This window comes from Oncorhynchus masou, chromosome 27, assembly GCF_036934945.1.
Source record: "Oncorhynchus masou masou isolate Uvic2021 chromosome 27, UVic_Omas_1.1, whole genome shotgun sequence".
NCBI lineage: Eukaryota > Metazoa > Chordata > Actinopteri > Salmoniformes > Salmonidae > Oncorhynchus > Oncorhynchus masou.
The window spans coordinates 20,707,329-20,729,071 of NC_088238.1; the positions used below are offsets into that span (position 1 = coordinate 20,707,329).

General features: G+C 45.2%; 1 protein-coding gene across 2 annotated transcripts in view; it reads right to left on the reverse strand.

The window, feature by feature from the left end:
* LOC135515758 (AT-rich interactive domain-containing protein 2-like) overlaps positions 1-21,743 on the reverse strand; it is a 30,966-nt gene that overhangs the window by 8,043 nt on the left and 1,180 nt on the right. The window contains exons 3-15 of one of the 2 annotated variants that reach the window (XM_064939470.1): positions 21,251-21,348; positions 12,410-12,543; positions 9,186-9,404; positions 8,682-8,749; positions 8,373-8,442; positions 7,876-8,132; positions 7,588-7,684; positions 7,181-7,390; positions 6,631-6,798; positions 5,913-5,985; positions 5,695-5,829; positions 5,247-5,437; positions 2,675-4,995 (exon numbers count right to left, since the gene is read on the reverse strand). In XM_064939470.1, coding sequence (XP_064795542.1) covers positions 2,675-4,995; positions 5,247-5,437; positions 5,695-5,829; positions 5,913-5,985; positions 6,631-6,798; positions 7,181-7,390; positions 7,588-7,684; positions 7,876-8,132; positions 8,373-8,442; positions 8,682-8,749; positions 9,186-9,404; positions 12,410-12,543; positions 21,251-21,348 — 4,041 coding nt within the window. Of the gene's footprint in view, positions 1-2,674; positions 4,996-5,246; positions 5,438-5,694; positions 5,830-5,912; positions 5,989-6,630; positions 6,799-7,180; positions 7,391-7,587; positions 7,685-7,875; positions 8,133-8,372; positions 8,443-8,681; positions 8,750-9,185; positions 9,405-12,409; positions 12,544-21,250; positions 21,349-21,743 lie in introns of both variants that reach the window. The other variant, XM_064939469.1, reaches the window with a different exon arrangement.

Sequence of the window (21,743 nt, forward strand, 5' to 3'; positions counted from 1 at the left end):
TTACAGGGGCTGAGTCACTGGCTTACTGGTGCTCTTACATGCTGTCCCTAGGAAGGGTGCGTCACTTGAGTGGGTTGAGTCAATGATGTGATCTTCTTGTCCGGATTGGTGCCACCCCCCTTGGGTTGTGCCGTGGCGGAGATTTTTGTGGGCTATACTCAGCCTTGTTTCAGGATGGTAAGTTGGTGGATGAAGATATCCCTCTAGTTGTGTGGGGGCTGTGTTTTGAAAAAGTGGGTGGGGTTATATTCATCCTGTTTGGCCTTGTCCGGGAGTATCGTCAGATGGGGCCACAGTGTCTCCCGACCCCTCCTGTCTCAGCCTCCAGTATTTATGCTGCAATAGTTTGTGTCGGGGGGCTAGGGTCAGTCTGTTATATCTGGAGTATTTGTCCTGTGTGAATTTAAGTGTATATTTCTCTCTCTCGCTCTACCCCTCCACCTGAGCCCTAGGACCATTCCCTCTGGACTACCTGGTCTGATGACTCCTTGCTGTCCCCAGTCCACCCGGCCGTGCTGCTTCTGTTTCAACTGTTCTGCCTGCGTCTATGGAACCCTGACCTGTTCACCGGACGTGTTACCTGTCCCAGACCTGCTGTTTTCAACTCTCTACATTTAACATTTACATTTAAGTCATTTGGCAGACGCTCTTATCCAGAGCGACTTACAAATTGGTGAATTCACCTTATGACATCCAGTGGAACAGCCACTTTACAATAGTGCATCTAAATCATTTAAGGGGGGTGAGAAGGATTACTTTATCCTATCCTAGGTATTCCTTAAAGGGGTGGGGTTTCAGGTGTCTCCGGAAGGTGGTGATTGACTCCGCTGTCCTGGCGTCGTGAGGGAGTTTGTTCCACCATTGGGGGGCCAGAGCAGCGAACAGTTTTGACTGGGCTGAGCGGGAACTGTACTTCCTCAGTGGTAGGGAGGCGAGCAGGCCAGAGGTGGATGAACGCAGTGCCCTTGTTTGGGTGTAGGGCCTGATCAGAGCCTGGAGGTACTGCGGTGCCGTTCCCCTCACAGCTCCGTAGGCAAGCACCATGGTCTTGTAGCGGATGCGAGCTTCAACTGGAAGCCAGTGGAGAGAGCGGAGGAGCGGGGTGACGTGAGAGAACTTGGGAAGGTTGAACACCAGAGACAGTAGGAGCGGTAGATACTCTGAATGATCGGCTATGAAAACCCAACTGACATTTCCTCCTGAGGCGCTGACCTGTTGCACCTTCCACAACTACTGTGATTATTATTATTTGACCATGCTGGTCATCTATGAACATCTTGGCCATGTTCTGTTACAATCTCCACCCGGCACAGCCAGGTGAGGACTGGCCACCCCTCATAGCCTGGTTCCTCTCTAGGTTCTGGCCCTTCTAGGGAGTTTTTCCTAGCCCCTGTGCTTCTACACCTGCATTGCTTGCCGTTTGGGGTTTAGGCTGGTGCTCTGTACAGCACTTTGTGACATCAACTGATGTAAGAAGGGCTTTATAAATACATTTGATTTGATTGACTAGCATGGGTTACTAATATGACTAGGATTATGCTTGGATACTTTGAAACAAGTTAAGACATTCGTCATAAAATGACAAAACATTCAGGCTTCAAACAATTACGTTTATGGATCAAGGGCAACTCCACCAACCTCATGTTCATTATCTCCAGCACAAAACCAGTGTCAACATATGTGAAAACACTGCATTTATACTTTTGTAGGGAAAAGGGAAAAAACCTACTAGATCTACTAGATTACTTAACAGTGATTTTCAAACACAGATTCACAGTGATGTGGGGAGCAAGAAAATACCTCCCTTTGGCTAAAAACGCATTGCAGGTTGACAATTTTTTAAACTCTTAATCTTACCCTGTGATGTCACAGAGAAGCATTTATTTAGGACTTCTCTTCTCATCTTTGTAACCACAGATTGTAAAAACGTGTTATTTTCACACATGTATACACTGGAAATTATGAATGAAGTCAAAAAGGAGTGGAATTGCCCTTTAAATAGCTTCAAAATGCAGACGCCTCCACTCAGATTCAAGGTGGGTGATGTGCGGTGCGTAACAGGCCCGGTCTTGTGACCATTTGATCTGAACAAACCATGCCTGGAGTATGTCAAATCAAGCCTTTAGACATTAATGACCCTTCATTATATTTGTCAAACATGACTGGTGTTCAGCCTTTATTTATGTATTTAAAAGTCTCATTAAAGTTCGGCTACATTTTCTGGTGCCTCCCTAATGTCAGCATCGGTTTGGACGTGAGGCTGTAGCCAACATGCACATCATCTATACTTTGACACATAGGCTTTTTTATTAATGTACATAAAAAAATAGATTAATATTATTCCAATGTTGACCTCTGATCCAATTCTGATCTGAGTAATTGTTCGATGTGAAAAAGTGTTTTATTACTCGTCTGAACTTCAATCTACATTCTTCTTGTCCAATTATTGTTTTTATTTGTCCCCAGACAAGAGAACAAGCGTTAATGTCGAGTCCTGCATTTTATGTTTGTGAAGAAAAACGGAGTTACATGTTTTACCAGCAGGAAAAGAATGTCAGTGATCCAATAAAGTACTCAAGATAAGTCAGCAATCTAATGAGCTTGCTAGCCAACTAGTTGACACAGCTTGCAAAACTGGGACAAGAAACAAATTGTTGAGCTATGTGAAACTCACCGTAGAGCTGGATGCCTGTATGGTGGAGCAGTTCCTCTGCTGCGTGGCATTCTCTATTGCTACTTTGGCTACTGTGCTTGGGTCGGCTCCAGCAGGCACGGCCACCATTGTGGCACTGCAGCCCGCCTTGTTGGGGTCGCTGATGGTGATGATCCTCACTCCCACCTTACAGGGAATCACAGACGCCCCCTTGTCCTCCTCTGCCGGCCTCTTGAGCGCACGGCCCTCGCCACTCAAACCATTGGCCGGCAGGGTCCCTGGCCCCGTGGCGCCCTGGGAGTTTACAGTGACGGTGGGAAACAGCTGCTGCCTGAATGCAGGCAGTGCGTAGTTAGGCCCCGGCCCCATAGGTCCGTTAGAGAAGGGGCCCGTTGCCTGAGGCCCATTGGCAAGGCGCTCTGCCTGCTCAGCTTTGGCAGTATCCTGCTGGGGGACAGAGGGCTCCTGGGGAGCCCCATGCAGTTTCTGAGTAGGACCCACCTCCCCGTTCCCCAAGTGTTTGGAAGCGAAGTGATTTGGAATGTTTTTGCTTAAGTGGGAACCGGTGGAGGCGGCCCCTCTCTCAAAGTCACAGACCCCGTTGACAAGAGCCTTTTTGGGGTCGACGTGTCCCTCCTGTGGGTTAGCCGGGCCAGAGGGCTGCTTCCCGTTGGTGGGGCAGCTCTCGCTGGCCGGTCCATTGACGCAGGCCCCCTGGCTGTTCCCTGAGTGGTATGGAGGTAGACTGGAGTCGGTGCACTTCCTCCCATTAAGCAGCTTGGCCCCTGGAGCGTCTGCCCCTGCCAGGTCCCCGTTGCTGGTTTTGGTGCCAGCCCCATCGGCCAGAGAGGAGTTCTCCATCACCTCGATCTTGCGTTCGTGGATGTGCAGACCAGTGGCGTCCTTGGCCTCCTCCTCCTTCTGGCAGATTATCTTGTCCCCCCTGAAGGGCGGTGGTGGCCCGTGGAGGGTGTTGCCTGTCTGGACCACTGGCAGGCCTGGTGCAGCGGCCCCTTGGCTGATCTGGGCGGCGGCTGCAGAAGCTGAAGTGGTGAAGCCTGTATTGGGCACCACAGTGAAGGTGACCTGGCCACCAGGAGCCTGGCCCTGGATTATGGTGGCAGGGCTGCTGGTGGAGATGAGCTGCACCGTCTGGAGAGGCCCCCCTGGGGACTGAAGCTGGCTGGGAACCAGCTGTACATTGAGCTGCTGGGGCTGAGGCTGGCCCTGTGAGGCCACCTGGTAGAGCACCTGTGGGCTGGGGGCACGCTGCGTGCTGCTAGGGGGAGGCACCTGGGGTGCGGGCAGGATGAGTTTGCCGCCCGGCGTGGAGGGCCGCTTTGGAAGCAGTAACTGTTTGATCAGGCTGGACTCTGTGGAGGTAGGCTGGGGGGGCTGCTGTTGCTGCTGAGGCAGGGGCTGGGCCTGAATCTGAAACTGCTGCTGGGGGTGAAACTGCTGCTGGGGGTTCAATTGTTGTGGTTGCCGTTTGACCGACAGCATCTGACTGACAGAAGCAGAGCCCTGCATTGGGATCTGTGTGTTGGAAGGAGAGGGCAGGCCCTGGGGTAGTGGAGCGATAATGGGAGGGCAGGGTGGGGGGTTGGAAGGAGTGGGAGACTGTCCTGTCAGTTGGATGGCCTGGCCACCAGACATGGTGGAGGGGTTGGCCAGAACAATCTGATGGATAGCCGGGGCATAGGCCTGGTTCTGCTGGGGGTTGGGGCTGACGATGACCACGCTGGACTGCTGCTGCTGGTTATGAGTGGCTGTTGGTGGTCCACTGGCCTGCGAGGGTGCAGGCTTGGGGGCGATGTTCTGGAAAGTGACACGGGAGCCCTGGGCATTGGACATGCCAGCGATGGTGAACACCTGGCCCCCACCCACCTGGAAGTTTTGCAGTGAGGAGCAGGGGGCAGAGAACACAGCCGTCTCCTGCTGGGTGCCCTGGGAGAGGGCCTGGGGTACTAAGGAGGAGGGAGTGTGCGGCAGGGGTGGCCGCTGGGCGATGGGCACCCCCTGAACCCGCGCCGTGAAGATGTGGCCCTGCTGTACCTGTTGGAACAGTGTGACAGGGGTCCCGGTAGGCGCCATGACCTGTTGATGGTGGAGCTGTTGGGCCATGTTGGGACTGTGGTTCTGGACCACCTGGCCAGAGGTGGGGATGGAGCTCTGGACCATGGCCGTCTTGAGGATATCCCCTGAGTTGGCCTGCTGAGCTGAGTGGGGGTGCTGATGTGGTGAGGCCTGGTGGTGAAGGGGGAGCCGAGGAACAGTCTGAGCCACTTGGGGGAGGGGTACACCATCCTGCGGCGCTGCCGGGTTAGCAGTAAGGCTGGGGACTGGAGGCCGGGCAAAACCAGGATACCGATTGACAAAGTGTAAACACAGAGAGAGAGAGAGACAACAAAGAACACAGAATCATTGATTGAGGTCCAATTCGCACAACTGCAAAGTATGTCTCACCATACTCCAAGACAACATGTACAGCAACTATGTCTGACGTTTGTTGTGATAACAATCAAGGTAGGTGGAAACTTGAATTTTAATGCCACCAACTACAAAAATGTAGTAAGTTGTACAGTGAGTTTACCTGACGGGGATGCCTGTGGGTCAACAGGGACGTCATGTTTGGGCCCTGGTGTGGGGCTAGCCTGCTGCTGGTAGTACAGCTGGATGGGTAGTGGGATGGCCCTCCGCTTGACTCCCACCACATGTATGTGTGCCTGCGCATTGGGCTTGGTGTCCTCAAGCCGCTTCACTGTGTGGTTTGGGAAGATGGTCCTACAAAATGAGAGACACGGTGTGAGTGCAGTTGACACTAAGACCTTGTCAATCATGTTTCTCAAAGTCATTGAATTTGGACCACTATTGTCCATAGGGTGATTTATTGGTTGAAAACATAACATGAATACAAGGCTTCCAGGACCACAATTGGGAGAAAAAAAGAAAAAAAAACTAAACTTCTAGTTGTGTGTTCTCTAAATGATGACGATATTCAAAGAAATCGATTGATTTAATATGGGATTATGCCAACCAACCGTAGACATTTGAGGAAGCCTTGGGAGGCCAAGATGCCAGCGCGTCCCATCTTGCTGCCGGTGGTGAGGTACTCCGAGTACATCTCTGAACGCGACACTGAGCTCTCGCCGCTCACCTCGAAGTGGGCGTTCAGCCTGGTGGAGACAAAGGGAACACAGGAAGGTGTCACAGAGAAAGTATGACTATGAGAGGACGTGTGTGTGAGAGAGGGACTCACCACTGCACTGTAAACTTCTCCCCATCTAGCTCAACAATACCAGGAGGAGGAGTGGACTGGACAGGGACTCTTGCTGCTAAAGTGAGAGATGACATAATTAGTTAGTCTAATTTGATAAACTTACAAAAGTTTTTGAATAAACCCATTCGACGCTGGAAACACTTTTGTTCTGATGTGAGACTGAACGGTCAAATCTGCAGAACAGTGCTCCCTTCCTACATGGTGTGTTTAGTGTGCTGTTCCTCATTTTGCCCACTAGGGAGCAGCAACAGTACTGTACAAGCAGACTGCTATGTTTACCCTAACTTGAATTATTCTTAGCACCTCATGCCAACGTCAACTTTAGCTGATTGATTGCATACAACACGGGTTTACACCATTTTGCCTGATCGTCCATGTTTCTAAATAACCAACAGATGGAACGTCTCTACAGACAGGATGGACACAGAGGCTTATGGGAGGCGTAAACTGATGAGCAGTCAGCTTTCGATCAGACTCCAACGTACACGACAAGGAGCAAGGCTCCACAGAGCTGAGCCTATAATCTCAGGCCATTGTCTCAGGGAACTGTTCCTTTATACCATATGGCTAAGTATTGCCCTCACACAGCTTGCTCTGAATTCTGATTTTATGTACAACATGACTATAACCTGGCTTAGTTTAATTCCAATGTGCACCTGAAGATCAGGGGACAGGGTTTAAGTGTTAAGATGCTCACATGGGATGGGTGTGCCCTGCAGCGGAGCGGGCAGCTGTTCTACAAGCTGCGGCCGCACATCAGCCACCTGGCTCTGCCCAGCAGCCTGGTGCTCCATCAGCCTCACGGCCGTCAGAGCATCCGGACCAAACGTGTGCAGGTCCACTGAAACCAGCCGCACCAGCAGATCTGCCCAGGGAGACAGAAATATACAGTTTAATAACATGTGTCTAAATTGTTGCATGACAGTTATTTTTGATTTCCCAATTCTGAAAATCATTGAATTTCCAATTCCTCCAAGAGACGACGAATATCTTCTGCGGAACGAGTTTGATTGTCAATTATTGCAGCTTGGTTGCTGTGCCATGCTAAGAGACTATACTTAATCAAACAGTACCCAAACACTCGATTAGCCAAGTTGTTAATGCTATACTTCCATCTAACTGAGATAAAGTGTTTCTCCAGCCCCTCCATTCTGGCTTGGTTGTTTATACTACTGCATGTATCCTCAATCCTGACTAGTGTCTAGGTTACTGGTACCCTGGTTAGGGCTAGGTTGTTGGTATCTCACCTATGCTCCTGTCCACGGAGGCGATCTTGCTGCAGGGGATCTCTCCCAGCTGGGCCAGCAGGTAGAGGACCTCCAGGGAGGACATGAGGAGCATGAGGTCAGGCAGCGACAGCAGGCTGATCACCTCCCGGTATGACTCCTGGTCCACGTACTCACAGATCAGCACGCTGTTGTCCTCCGCCTTGCTCAGATTACCCAGGATCTCCATGGCTGAGGGGAGGAGGAACAAATGGTCAGGCTCTGGGAAAATCATCTATACTTTTATCACATTTTATGCTTACTGATGTTACATAAAGACATGAAGTACCATTCACATTAAAAAGGACCGTGATATAAAAATATATCTGAGATTTGTAATAAAAAGACCCAGACACTGACAAAGATAAAGTATGGGCTCTGACACTCACCCCTCATCTTCAGGAACCTGTCCCTTGACATCAAGCATTTGGTGATGGTGTGAAACATTAGGTGGGTTGTTCGAAAGTCAACAGGATCTAACTGAAGCTATTGTGAGAGAAAACAGATATTAACCCATAGAATCATCAATAACACAAATGCTTTGGAACAGCTACAGCCTTGTCTAACATTATACAATATTATACTGAATAGTACTAATTCATGTAATGAAATAGCTCAATACTGCACAAAATATTAACTTTCAGAACATAAATATTCTAGCAGTAAAAATGGCTCACCTCTGCGGCCACGTTGCCGAGTGTATCCAATCCCAGCTGCCGTAGGGAGATGAAGTGGCAGTGGGCGCACAGTAAGAGGAACCGCAGACAGGTGCGGTTAGCAGCAAGCAGTTTGACGTTGGCCTCCTCGAAGGAGAGGTTGCGGAGGATGACTCCCACCTGTAGGACCCGCTGACCCTCGATGTCGCCGATGCCTAGGTTGCGTGGAGGGTGAAAGAGGGCGCCCCAGCGCTCATCCCCCGACGTAGTGTCTGTCACTGGGAGTAGAGCAGAAAGAACAATGAATGTCTGATCCACCAAGGACATCTTCATGTCAGAGCAATGGCCTTAATCGTATCTTTTTTAACGAGAAATCTTCAAATACTTTATTACACAAAAAGTTAACTAAACAATGTCGAAATATTTATTTGACTTTATATTTTCCCCATTGTTGTGAAATAAATATTTTATTGTGCAATGGGTCTTTAAAATTTGGTCTGTCAGCATACGCTGCTTACCTTGTGTCAGGCTGGTCTTGTCCCAGATGAGGTCCCTGACTTCAGAATCCTCTACCACATCCTTCCAGAACTGTAGAATCATATTCAGATTATTGTTGAAATACTGACTGCTGAAAATATGCATTGCTATAAAAACAAGAGCGGTTAAGGCTGATGTACTCCCGCAAAGTCAGACATCACACCGTATTCCACTAAGATCCCTGAACGGCTGGAGGCGAGGCAACTATTTTTTTTCTCCCTCTGACCAAAAGCCTAGTAAGTTACAAACCTATAATATAGATATATAGTGAGTCTTTCGGTTAAATCTACCTTCATGAAGTCCCGGGAGGTTTGCTCCTTCCAGTCCACCCCAAATACAAAGGAGAAGCTGCCTAGTGCTGCAAATTCACAAGAGTACCGTTAGAGAGAACATTCCAACCCTTACATTCTGAGACAGAAGGTATTTTCACACCTGAGGGATCAAAAAAAGAAAAAAAAGGTTCTGCCATGGCAGTGCCTTGAAAGGGAATGCACAGTGTTCACATTTTGTTGCGCTGAAGCCTGGATTTTTGCATTTTGCTTCAGACTCTAAATTAACAAGTTTACCAAGGAGGTAATAACTCATCTAGTCTCCATACAGGCAAATGAAAAGGGAATAAACAACTTTCTCATTTCCACTTTGCCCAAAAAGGGAAACTGAGCACAGTAGTGCGAGTGTCAACAGTTCCCCCACAAGACAAAGATTACAAAAAACACCCATACATCTCTAATTACTGTCCTGAAAAAATAGATTTGGATCCTAATGAAAAATATTTAAAGGTGTTGAAGACGTACAGTCATCGAAGACGCCTGCATGTGCCAGTAGCAGCGTGATGAGTTTGGGGTCTTTCTCCAGCTGCATGGCATGCTTGCTCTCGTTGGAGAGGAGAGTGCAAACATTGATTGCGAAGTCCACTTCATTGGGCAAGCCCGACAGGAGAGAGAGCACCAGTTTGTTATAGTCGCATGGGGCCGTGAACTCCATGGACAGCCCATAGCTTTGGCGGAGATAGTCTGGGGACAAAAAACAACCACAAATCCAGTTGTAATTTCAACCTCAAAGTGAATGCAAAGAAAGCCTGATGAAAACATTTTTTTTTTAAACAATGTTGTGCTATAAAGACGTTGTGCTATAAAGACGTTGATTTATGAGTTTATTTAGACTGTTCAGAAAAAAGATTACAACTGCACGCACTGGAACACCTGCCTGATAATGAATATGCATTCAAAAGATAGGAAACCGTGATTAAAGTCACATGCAGGGGTGGAGTTAACAAGTGCAACTTCCTGAAGCCTCATTCTCTTGGTATAACTTTGCTGGGATGGCAATGATTGTATGGCATATTTCAGTTATTTGAAATTGATTACAGTGCAATCAAACAGGATATAAATAGCCAACTCCTCACAGCCGCCAGCTCTGCATCTGTTTCACACGTGTGTGTGGCTGACAGGACTCCTGAACTAGAGCTACTTCATACACAGCGGGTATGGTGGTAATGCACCATCACACAGCACCATGGTAACACACGGTTGCAAATTGCCTGCATGCCTGGGGACATGACAACCTCAGTTCAGATACACTCTTACTGATGGGGGACTCTCGGGCCTGGGCAAGATTGGACAAAAATTCTAATACAAAGTCAAGATTATTCAAACAATTATCTCAACAGCCATATGAGGGAGGATATGATCTTCTGGTGGCAGGGCTCTGGTTTAAAGGCCCATATGTTTGTGCATAAACAAAAGGAGTATAAATGTAGCAGACCTAATACAGTAAGGAAGTATATTGCGTCTCAGTTCTGAAGCACACCATCCAACAGCTCAAATACAAATCCTAATACAACTCGTCCGTCTTGGTATATTACCTACTTTCATCATACATTTTAAGATCTTGTTGTCTTGCTGACATCCTCCTCTCTTGAGCTTTCTTTACACCCCCCCCAAAAAAAATGGAGGAATGAATGTTCAGCACCCACTTGGCCATTTCAAGCAACTGTATAACTGTACTACCATAAGCTCTCACTTTAAGGAGCAGGCTTTACCGTAGGAGCAGGCTTTACCGTAGGAGCAGGCTTTACCGTAGGAGCAGGCTTTACCGTAGGAGCAGGCTTTACCGTAGGAGCAGGCTTTACCGTAGGAGCAGGCTTTACCGTAGGAGCAGGCTTTACCGTAGGAGCAGGCTTTACCGTAGGAGCAGGCTTTACCGTAGGAGCAGGCTTTACCGTAGGAGCAGGCCAGCAGCACCACTATGACTAACTAAATTGCAACATTTGGAGAAGAGCTGCCAAATCCTATCTTGATGAATCTATGATTATGTTATGAGGTGCAATAAACTGTCTGAAAGGACAAAGCAAACAAGCCTGCAGTATATGCACATTCAGATGACTAACAAATGTGACTGCTTTGAGTAGAGACTTAGTTGAGAGGAAGTTCAGTGCTGAAGTTGGCCATAATGTTGACTCCATTTGAGTCGTAGAGTTGGATACAGTAGAGTATCGCAATATCATTTTTGCCGGTTTTACATAGTTACTGTCACTATAATTGTTAAACGTAACCTTGTTTATTAACGTTAGCTAACGCTAGTCAGGTTTACCTACCCCAGGACTCAGGTATTAATCATCCTACAGCTTTTTCTCCATCTTACACCCCCCCCCCCAAACAAAGTTGAGCCGAGCACTTTAACCTCCACAACTCAATTTCTCATGGCTTTCTCTTGCGTCTCTGCAGCAGACATACAGTATAGTGAGCATGCGTTTGGAACACCGAATCGCGATACATAAACAAATCGCAATACATATCGTATCGGCACCTAAGTATTGGGGCGGCAGGTAGCCTAGTGGTTAGAGCGTTGGGCAAGTAATCGAAAGGTCGCTAGATCGAATCCCTGAGGAGACAAAGTACAAATCTGTCGTTCTGCCCCTGAACAAGGCAGTTAACACATTGTTCCTAAATAATTTTGCATTAACACTGGAATGATAGATGTGCAGATGATGTGCAAGTGGAGATACTGGGGTGCAAAGGAACAAAAAAACAAAAAACAATATGGGGATGAGGTAGTTGAGTGGGCTATTTACAGATGCAATGATCAGTAAGCTGCTCTGACAGCTGATGTTTAAAATTAGTGAGGGAGATAAGACTCCAGAATCAGTGATTTTTGCAATTCGTTCCAGTTATTGGCAACAGAGAACTGGAAGGAAAGGCAGCCAACATAAGTGTTGGCTTTGGGGATGACCAGTGAAATATATCTGCTGGAGCACGTGCTACGGGTGGGTGTTGCTATGGTGACCAGTGAGCTGAAATAAGGCGTGACTTTACCAAGCAAAGACTTGGAGATGACTTGGAGCCAGTGGGTTTGGCAACGAATATGAAGTGAGGGCCAGCCAACGAGAGCATACAGGTCGCAGTGGTGGGTAGTATATGGGGCTTTGGTGACAAAACGGATGGCACTGTGATAGCAAATTGGATGAAGTCTGAGTAGAGTGTTGGGGGCTATTTTGTAAATAACGTCGCCGAAGGATCGGTGGGATAGTCAGTTTTACGAGGCTATGTTTAGCAGCATAAGTGAAGGAGGCTGTGTTGCGAAATAGGAAGCCGATTCTAGATTTAATTTTGGATTGGAGATGCTTAATGTGAGTCTGGAAGGAGAGTTTACAGTCTAACCAGACACCTAGGTATTTGTAGTTGTCCATATTCTAAGTCAGAACTGTCCAGAGTAGTGATGCTGGTCGGGCGGGTGCGGGCAGCGATAGGTTGAAGAGAACGCATGAAGTTTTCCTTGCATTTAAGAGCAGTTGGAGGCCACGGAAGTAATGTTGTATGGCATTGAAGCTCGTTTGGAGGTTTGTTAACACAGTGTCCAAAGAAGGGCCAGAAGTATACAGAATATGGGGCCTTCCCTTCAAGAATCCTAATTGTATTTCAAATCTTGGCCCAACCAAGAAGATTTGGGCTGAACTTATGCAGCTAATTATTGCTTTGTGGTTGTTTGAAGACACTTTGTAAAAGAGAGAAAGCTTTACCTGATACAGTGTGTTGCTGGTAGTTATAGGAGCAGGGGATCGCACCAATTGGAAGAGATGGTTTCGGGTTCCCAGGCTGCACCTCGTCATCATCCTCGCCGAAGTGATGGACCTTTTCATACTTTTCTAAATATCTGTTGACAAAAGAGAACTTAACACTCAAAGGGTGACTGATCCAAGACCCCACCTATTCCCAAAATCAAATCTGAAATGGCCTCTATAGCAAATAATCCTGTTTCACCTGATCCTCAAATTGCCAAACTAGGATAAGTCCTGCATCCTTAGACTATGGCAAAAACACCAACTATTGTGCCTCCAAATCCCTGATAACAAAACTGGACACCCTGGCACATTCCCACCATATAATTTGCCAATGGAGTTCTTTATGACAGCCACTCTGAGGAATTTGGTTAATGCTAGCAATCACACAAGTAAACTGGTAGGCTACACTCTGGCCTATAAAGACTCACAAGCCTACATCTGTGAACTCCTACCATTTTCAAAGTTCTCCTACAGACAACACTAATGTTGTCAGGCTATCTGTGCCCACATCCTATTACAACCCCAGCTGCAAAGCAATTCCACTACTCAGCCGCTGCCGACTGGAACAAACTACAAACGGGGCTTACAACACAACCAATGTCTCTCGCATACTTCTATCGACAGAGTGAATATGAATGACTACACGACAAAGCATGAAATGAAAAATACTGCCAGAGGGGGATACAATCCAAGTTTCTGACATAGAGACCATCGGTTATGATTAAATAATTATGTTTACGCCTAGCTGACTCAAATCAAAAGACATGTGTTACACCATCTGCATGACAGTGCACGTGTTTAAGCAGAGTACAAGTGATGAATCCTTTGTACCCTATTGGACAGGGCAAACTAGTTTATCAAGAGTCACAACCAATACCAGTCTTCCTTAATATTTTTTATATTCCTGCTCAGATGTGACACAGTTGGGGATGATATGATCTTATCACCAGCACAGACAGAATATTCTAGACACTGGGGTGATGTCTTCAGTAAAATGACCACCCGCTCAGCTGGGGAGAGGTGCAGAAATGCAGAGGGAGTTTTAATGAAACAAAGACTGATAGCTTTCGGTCAAAAGACTAAAAAAATCTTTTTTTTAAAACCTGCAAAACCTTTACTTGAGTTAATGTCTAACAAGTGTTGCAGCAGTCTCTCATATGTTTAGGTAGGGTGGGACCAACACATCTGCACATTGAATATTTGTTTACACAGACACACATGCTGCAGCAGGAAATACCTCACCAGTGGTAGCGTGGAAAGCCCTGGCTAAGCGCGGAGTGTGTGCTGCCGTGAGTCAGAGTGAGAGCTCCAATCTGAACGGAGTCCCAGTGCTGCTGCTGGTTTGCAGCGGCCAAGGTAATCCCCCGTCCACGGCGCGTGACACACTGGACTATAAATACACCAACTCTCCGTTTGGAGAGGAGGGGCCCCGGCTCTGCATAGCGTCATCACACACTTGTCTGGGCACGGGCAGAAGGGGAGGCTGCATGGGGGGGGGGGGTTCTGTTGCAGCTGCTAATGTCTGCACTTCCCTTTTCATACATGGCTGGCAAAAAGTTCCCATTCTTCTGACAAGACAACAGCCAGTGTGCCGCAGAAAAGCATCACAGAATTAAGAGGCCTTCTCATTTTATCAGTGTCTAATCAAGTTAACATTGAAAATTGTGTCACCGCAGGTGTCATACGATCAGCATGTTAAAAAGAAAACAAGCAATTAAGGTGTAACAGGGCTCTTACCTGTTTCTTGTCCCCAGCAAAAAAAAATCTAAACAAGATTACCCTTTTTCAATTAACCTGAATGGCACACAAAAATGTAAGCAACTGAAGCCATAGATCTACCACTGCAAATGGTGACTGTTTGCAAACTGATGTAATTTAAGGGCGTCCGGATCATACAAGAACTGATAGGACATAAGAGCAACCCTCTCAATAAAGGCTGCCTCAGTGTGTGAGTGAGTGAGTGAATTGGGTGCCCTCTGTTGGACATGCACACAATCAGATCGAGTAAACTGGCATTACTACTGTTCTATAAATAGGTGAATATACAGTGCCTTGCGAAAGTATTCGGCCCCCTTGAACTGTGCGACCTTTTGCCACATTTCAGGCTTCAAACATAAAGATATAAAACTATTTTTTTTGTGAAGAATCAACAACAAGTGGGACACAATCATGAAGTGGAACGACATTTATTGGATATTTCAAACTCTTTTAACAAATCAAAAACTGAAAAATTGGGTGTGCAAAATTATTCAGCCCCCTTAAGTTAATACTTTGTAGCGCCACCTTTTGCTGCGATTACAGTTGTAAGTCGCTTGTGGTATGTCTCTATCAGTTTTGCACATCGAGAGACTGAATTTTTTTCCCATTCCTCCTTGCAAAACAGCTCGAGCTCAGTGAGGTTGGATGGAGAGCATTTGTGAACAGCGGTTTTCAGTTCTTTCCACAGATTCTCGATTGGATTCAGGTCTGGACTTTGACTTGGCCATTCTAACACCTGGATATGTTTATTTTTGAACCATTCCATTGTAGATTTTGCTTTATGTTTTGGATCATTGTCTTGTTGGAAGACAAATCTCCGTCCCAGTCTCAGGTCTTTTGCAGACTCCATCAGGTTCTTCCAGAATGGTCCTGTATTTGGCTCCATCCATCTTCCCATCAATTTTAAACATCTTCCCTGTCCCTGCTGAAGAAAAGCAGGCCCAAACCATGATGCTGCCACCACCATGTTTGACAGTGGGGATGGTGTGGTCAGGGTGATGAGCTGTGTTGCTTTTACGCCAAACATAACCTTTTGCATTGTTGCCAAAAAGTTCAATTTTGGTTTCATCTGACCAGAGCACCTTCTTCCACATGTTTGGTGCGTCTCCCAGGTGGCTTGTGGCAAACTTTAAACAACACTTTTTATGGATATCTTTAAGAAATGGCTTTCTTGCCACTCTTCCATAAAGGCCAGATTTGTGCAATATACGACTGATTGTTGTCCTATGGAAAGAGTCTCCCACCTCAGCTTTAGATATCTGCAGTTCATCCAGAGTGATCGTGGGCCTCTTGGATGCATCTCTGATCAGTCTTCTCCTTGTATGAGCTGAAAGTTTAGAGGGACGGCCAGGTCTTGGTAGATTTGCAGTGGTCTGATACTCCTTCCATTTCAATATTATCGCTTGCACAGTGCTACTTGGGATGTTTAAAGCTTGGGAAATCTTTTTGTATCCAAATCCGGCTTTAAACTTCTTCACAACAGTATCTCGGACCTGCCTGGTGTGTTCCTTGTTCTTCATGATGCTCTCTGCGCTTTTAACGGACCTCTGAGACTATCACAGTGAAGGTGCATTTATACGGAGACTTGATTACACACAGGTGGATTGTATTTATCACCATTAGTCATTTAGGTCAACATTGGATCATTCAGAGATCCTCACTGAATTTCTGGAGAGAGTTTGCTGCACTGAAAGTAAAGGGGCTGAATAATTTTGCACGCCCAATTTTTCAGTTTTTGATTTGTTAATAAAGTTTGAAATATCCAATAAATGTTGTTCCACTTCATGATTGTGTCCCACTTTTTGATTCTTCACAAAAAAATACAGTTTTATATCTTTATGTTTGAAGCCTGAAATGTGGCAAAAAGTCGCAAAGTTCAAGGGGGCCGAATACTTTCGCAAGGCACTGTATATTACTATACCATGAAAATTAAATGCTTGCAGATTCATTTGAGCAGACAGAGACAACTTCTTAAACATGGAGGCATACAACAGGGACCAATGAGCAACACTAGAAATCCAGATTATGTAGCCTAAAGCTACATGAAGCAATAGGCTGGTTTTATTGCTGATAAAATAGTAAATGGAAGGACTATGTACAGACCACTACTGAGAGTGGGGGTGAGTGAAATCCAAATACTCGGTTGAGGACAAGAAACTAGACTGGGGGAGACGATGGTAAACTACACTGAGAAGAACGCTAACAACTACAATCAAGGTGGGAATCAAAGGTAAAATTATGCCATTAGACAAAAAAGGAAACATTTTGAGCTCAAGACTATGCTTAACTTAACGAGAATGGTGGGTAAGTTTATTTTGTCAGCCCCCTAAATACATTTTCCGCTGGTGTAGTTTGCTTGATGCAAAGTTAAAAAGTTTCTCACTTTCAAACATTTCTTTGTGTGATCTGCAGAGAGCTTACCGCGGTCAAAGAAAATTGGGACAGCATGCCCAATCCTAGCCCAATAGTAGTAGTAGTGTTGCCTACCTCAGCAAGCTTTCACTAGTCACAACATCTCCAATCCCCACCTCTATGGACTGTTTTATCTGTGATTCAAAACCTCTCCTAGCTATTGTTGCTGACAAGGTTTTACAATTTTAAAAAAAGTCAAGAGAAAGACATGGCAAGCAGATAACTACTGACAAAATAAGGGGGTATTCTGAGGGAGAGCAAGCGGTGGCCTCACTCTGTGGCGGAAAACCAGAACAAAACCTAAGCAAATGGCTCTTCACCTGTAATCAAATTGCAAACAAGCAGACGTTCTATAGTTTTCTTTGTCCAACACAAAGTTAGGTCCTACTTGCCAGTCAAGTCTTGTAATGTATGCCAGGCATGAGAAATATGATTTGGAGTAGGGAGAGCTGCTGTACTTACACCCGTGAACCACTGTCTATCTTCTTTATAGAGTGAACAACTTCTGCTGCCCATCATTCACAGCAGTTTGACCTATCGACCTAAGTGGGGAACTATGGAGTGATTCAATTGTTATTGTTAGGCCTACATCTGATGATAGAAAACACCTAATCCAGATATTTATATTAGGGGGCAGTACGATACCAGCATCGCGATACTCATTATTATTGTGGCAAGGAAACAGAACACAAAGCGGATTTAACTTGTTTAGGAAAACAGCCCAAAAGTTGGAAACAAACATCCTTATGTCATCCAGATTCACATTTACACTTAACAAATATAAAAACGCAACATGCAAACAACTTCACTGTTACAGTTCATATGAGGAAATCAGTCAATTTAAATAAATTCATTAGGCCCTAATCTATGAATTTCACATGACTGGGAATACAGATGTTCGTCACAGATACCTTTAAAAAAAGTAGGGGTTGAAGGTTGGTTGGAAAACCAGTCAGTACCTGGTGTGACCACCATCTGCCTCATGCAGTGTGACATCCCCTTTGCATAGAGTTAATCAGACTGCTGATTGTGGCCTGTGGAATGTTGTCCCACTCCTCTTCAATGGCCGTGCGAGGTTGCTGGATATTGGTGGGAACTGAAACACGCTGTCATAAACGTTGATCCAGAGCATCCCAAACCTGCTCAATGTGTGTTTATATGTCTGATGAGTATGCAGACCATGGAAGAACTTGGACATTTTCAGCTTCCAGGAATTGTGTACAGTTTATTGCGACATGGGGCTGTGCATTATCATGCTGAAACATGAGGTGATGGCAGCAGATGAATGTCACGACAAATGGGCCTCAGGATCTCGTCATGATCTCTCTATGCATTCAAATTGTCATCAATAAAATGCAATTGCATTCGTTGTGCGTAGCTTATGCCTGCCCGTACCATAACCCCACCATGAGGTACTCTGTTCACAACGTTGACATCAGCAAACCGCTCGCCCAAGATGCCATACATGAGGTCTGAGGCCAGTTGGACACACTGCCCAAATCTCAAAAACGACTTGGAGGCGGCTTACGGTAGAGACATTTCAACAGCTCTGGTGGATATTCCTGCAGTCAGCATGCCAAGTGCACACTCCCTCATAACTTGAGACATCTGTGGCATTAGATTGGCCCTTTATTGTCCTCAGCACAAGGTGCACCTGTGTAATAATTATGCTGTTTAAACAGCTTCTTAACATGCCAAACCCATGAGTTGAATGGATTATCGTGGCAAAGGAGAAACGCTCACGAACAGGGATCTAACCAAATTTGTGCACAAAATGTGAGACACGCCTTGTGCGTATGGAACATTTCTGGGATCTTTTATTTCAACTCATGAAACATGGGACCAACACTTTACATGTTACATTTATTTCTGTTCGCTGTTTTCCAAGCTATAAAAACACAATACTTCACAAACAGCAAGTTTTTAAAGGACCAAAGAGATGTCTGCTTCGCGTTTCCATTTTTGCCATGAAAAAAATATCACGATAATTGTATCGTCACAGCCCTAATTTATATGACACTGGTTTAGAAATCAAACTGACTTTTAATAAAAAAGAACATGGTATAAGCAGCTTGGTTACACCAGGAAACTGTTGACCTTGTCAAAAAATAACATGCATTTCCAAACTTTCAGCAGACTCGCTTGCAGACTGCGTTTTCTGTAGCTTGCTGATACATGAGTTTTGCTACATCATTTTAGCACCCTCTATTTAGCATCAGAGAAAGGCATATCCTGCTGTCCCCTGATATCTGTAACACTAGATCTATAGACGCTGTGGCCACGTTTCACCTTTGTTCAGGTGCCAAGGCTAATCTCACTAGCAAACGCTGTGCCAATGAGACAACTTGATTGTCTCGGACTTCACGTATGCAAGAAAACAGCTATGTAGTTCTAATCCAGCTGTTGTTTTGGCATGGGCATCACAGTGTTAACAACATCATGTTGGGTACAGTCTTTTCACAAGCAGCATCTCAGTCTTAAGAGACATCCTCCCCTGCACCTGAACTAAGGTTTTGCTCAGGTTCCCAGGTTGCAGGATTACTTACTATTTTCAATGACAAGTGCCTTGCCCTTGGCAACGTTCAATTTAAGTAGTGGTACAAGAAGACCAACAAGCAAACAAAGGACTCCCTACTTCCAATACATTTGACTATTCAGTGTTTGCCCTTAAGACCGCGTTGGTATTGAGATACCCCTACCAGCTAAACCAAAGGGCTCTTTGGTTCCAATAAGTTTCACCGTTACAGGCTTGCTTGCCCTATAACATAGACTACATCTTCCACTTAAACCAGTTTGAGTTGACGGTAGAAGGCGGTCTTAACCTGGTCAATTCAATTTTTTGTTTGGTAAAGACACAGGAGTATGGTAAAATAAACCTATAGATATATATACCTATATAAGCTGTGAAAAAAACCTTCCAAGGAATAGAAGTTTGACCATTCTAGTCTACAACTAACATGTGATTCGAGTGGGGTGTGTCATGGGGTAAAACACCTGTGCATTTGTTTAAATATATGAAGCAAAATAAGTAATGCATCTGGGCAGCTCCCAACAGCTCCTTCCAACCTGCTGTCAGTTAGGCTATTTACAGCTCTGTGTTTCAGTCAAATATTGTTTTACAGGGCTCTACTGACATGTGTTAAATTTATTTTTCACAAAGAGCACATGTGCACCTAAGTTGGAAAATGTAGCCAGGTGCACACAGAAATTTAGGAGCGCAACAAAAAATATTTGAAGTAATAATGTTAGAATCCTTAATTCTCCTCGGCACACTGGTGCTCCTAAATAAAATATCACAATACTTGTATTGTCACAACATATTTGCTGTGCCAATACACATATACGAGTAAAATAGTAATTGCAGAGCCCTGCGTTGAGCTATATCATAAGTTAGCCTATGACTCCTCAAATGACGATTTGAAAGGGGGAAAAAAAGTCTCACTGGGTGCAGGCTTTTGTTCCCAGCCAAGCAGCAACACACCCGTTTCGTGGTTGAAGACCATTTAGGCCTTGTTCATTGGTAGAATCAGGTGTTGCAGCTGGACTAGAACATCCTGCACCCAACTCTTATAGGGTATCAAGTGTTACTATTGTTTATCTGATGCCAAGAATGAAATCCTTTGTAAACATGCTGGAATAACCAGCACCATTTGGAAACACTTCATTACAATGCTTGGCCTACCATTGGCTCTACATGTTGGGCTATATAAAAACACATGATGACTTAAGAGAGGAAGGCAATAACATCTTCAGGCCTATGCCAAGTTGTTCAAATTCATAAGCCATATCTGAAAGCAGGTATGCCACTTAAGTAGTCTGAGTGAACCTTCTTTAGAATTGAACATGCCTACATGACTGGATACTTGTAGACTATGTTGACCTACTGCTCTTTCAACCATTCCCAAAAAGTGAAGGTGATTAATGCAACAGGATTATTAAAGATATGTTGCTTCAACTAACTGGCAAAGCAGGGCTATATAAGCAGCCTCCAGGTTAGACTGGTGAATGTGATCCTTCCTCTTAAAAGCAGGTGGCCGTGGCAATGATGGCAATATTTTGGAGGGAAAAGGAGACTTGAGTAGAGAAGCAGCTCCACACTGTCCACAGGCTTGCTGCTGGTGAAACATCTACACCGAGGGCAAAAGGTTTTTAGGGTAACGTGCTGTTGATGGCATAGTTATGGCAACGGCTAGCCTATTCAATGACAAATGACCAGCCAGCATTCAGTAACACACCAATCACGGACCATTTAGAAAGCATTCCCAGTTCATGTCCCTTAGTAATAGTTTAAATCTACAAAGAGAAGATGTATGGCAGAATCCCCAGGAGTAAGATATGGCATATAAAATAATAATAATAATAAATATATATATATATAAAATAGTGATCTGCATTAACCCACTAAAATGCACTAAATGTTAGTCAAATCATACTGTTATGAGGCATAAACATTGCAGCCAGTGTAAGGTCCAGTATAGTGTTTTTGTTTTCTGTGTTCAACATCTTTAAAAACTGTCAACGATGCTGGATTGTTGCACGGTCCTTTCCTGTTTCCAGCCTCTCACAATTTGTAAACATTTGCCACATGCTGCCTGAGTGTAGTAGCTAATGCAAGACCATGCCACTTACCGAAGGTAGTACTGTTTTAAAACAAATGCTGCATTAGAACAACTCCTTGGGAAGTTAAAATCTTCACCCAGCTCAGACCACTGATTTTTGTCAGAAACCTGTAAAGTAAATGAGGCTGTTATTATACATTTTTCAATTAAGCAATATCAGGATGCATAAAATATGGATACGACAGTAAAACAATCTGATTAGCATCTAATCAGATGTTAATGTTAGCTACTTTTAATAGCTAGAACTGTGTATTTTATTCCATGTTTGCAAGCCATCTAGTTATCACCGCAAGCAACAACTCACAGCTAGCTACAGCTTGAACTGGATGGCTGACTTACGAGCTAGTGTTAGCAATCTGGCTAACATTACTTTTCTGGCAACCAAGCGTGCAGGCTAAATGTGGTAGCTACCAAAGCCCGAGACAACGATGACCCGCTTCAGCACAATGGTAGTAACAATGATGGAATGATGGCGATCAGTCTTTATTTGAGTAATTGTTTTC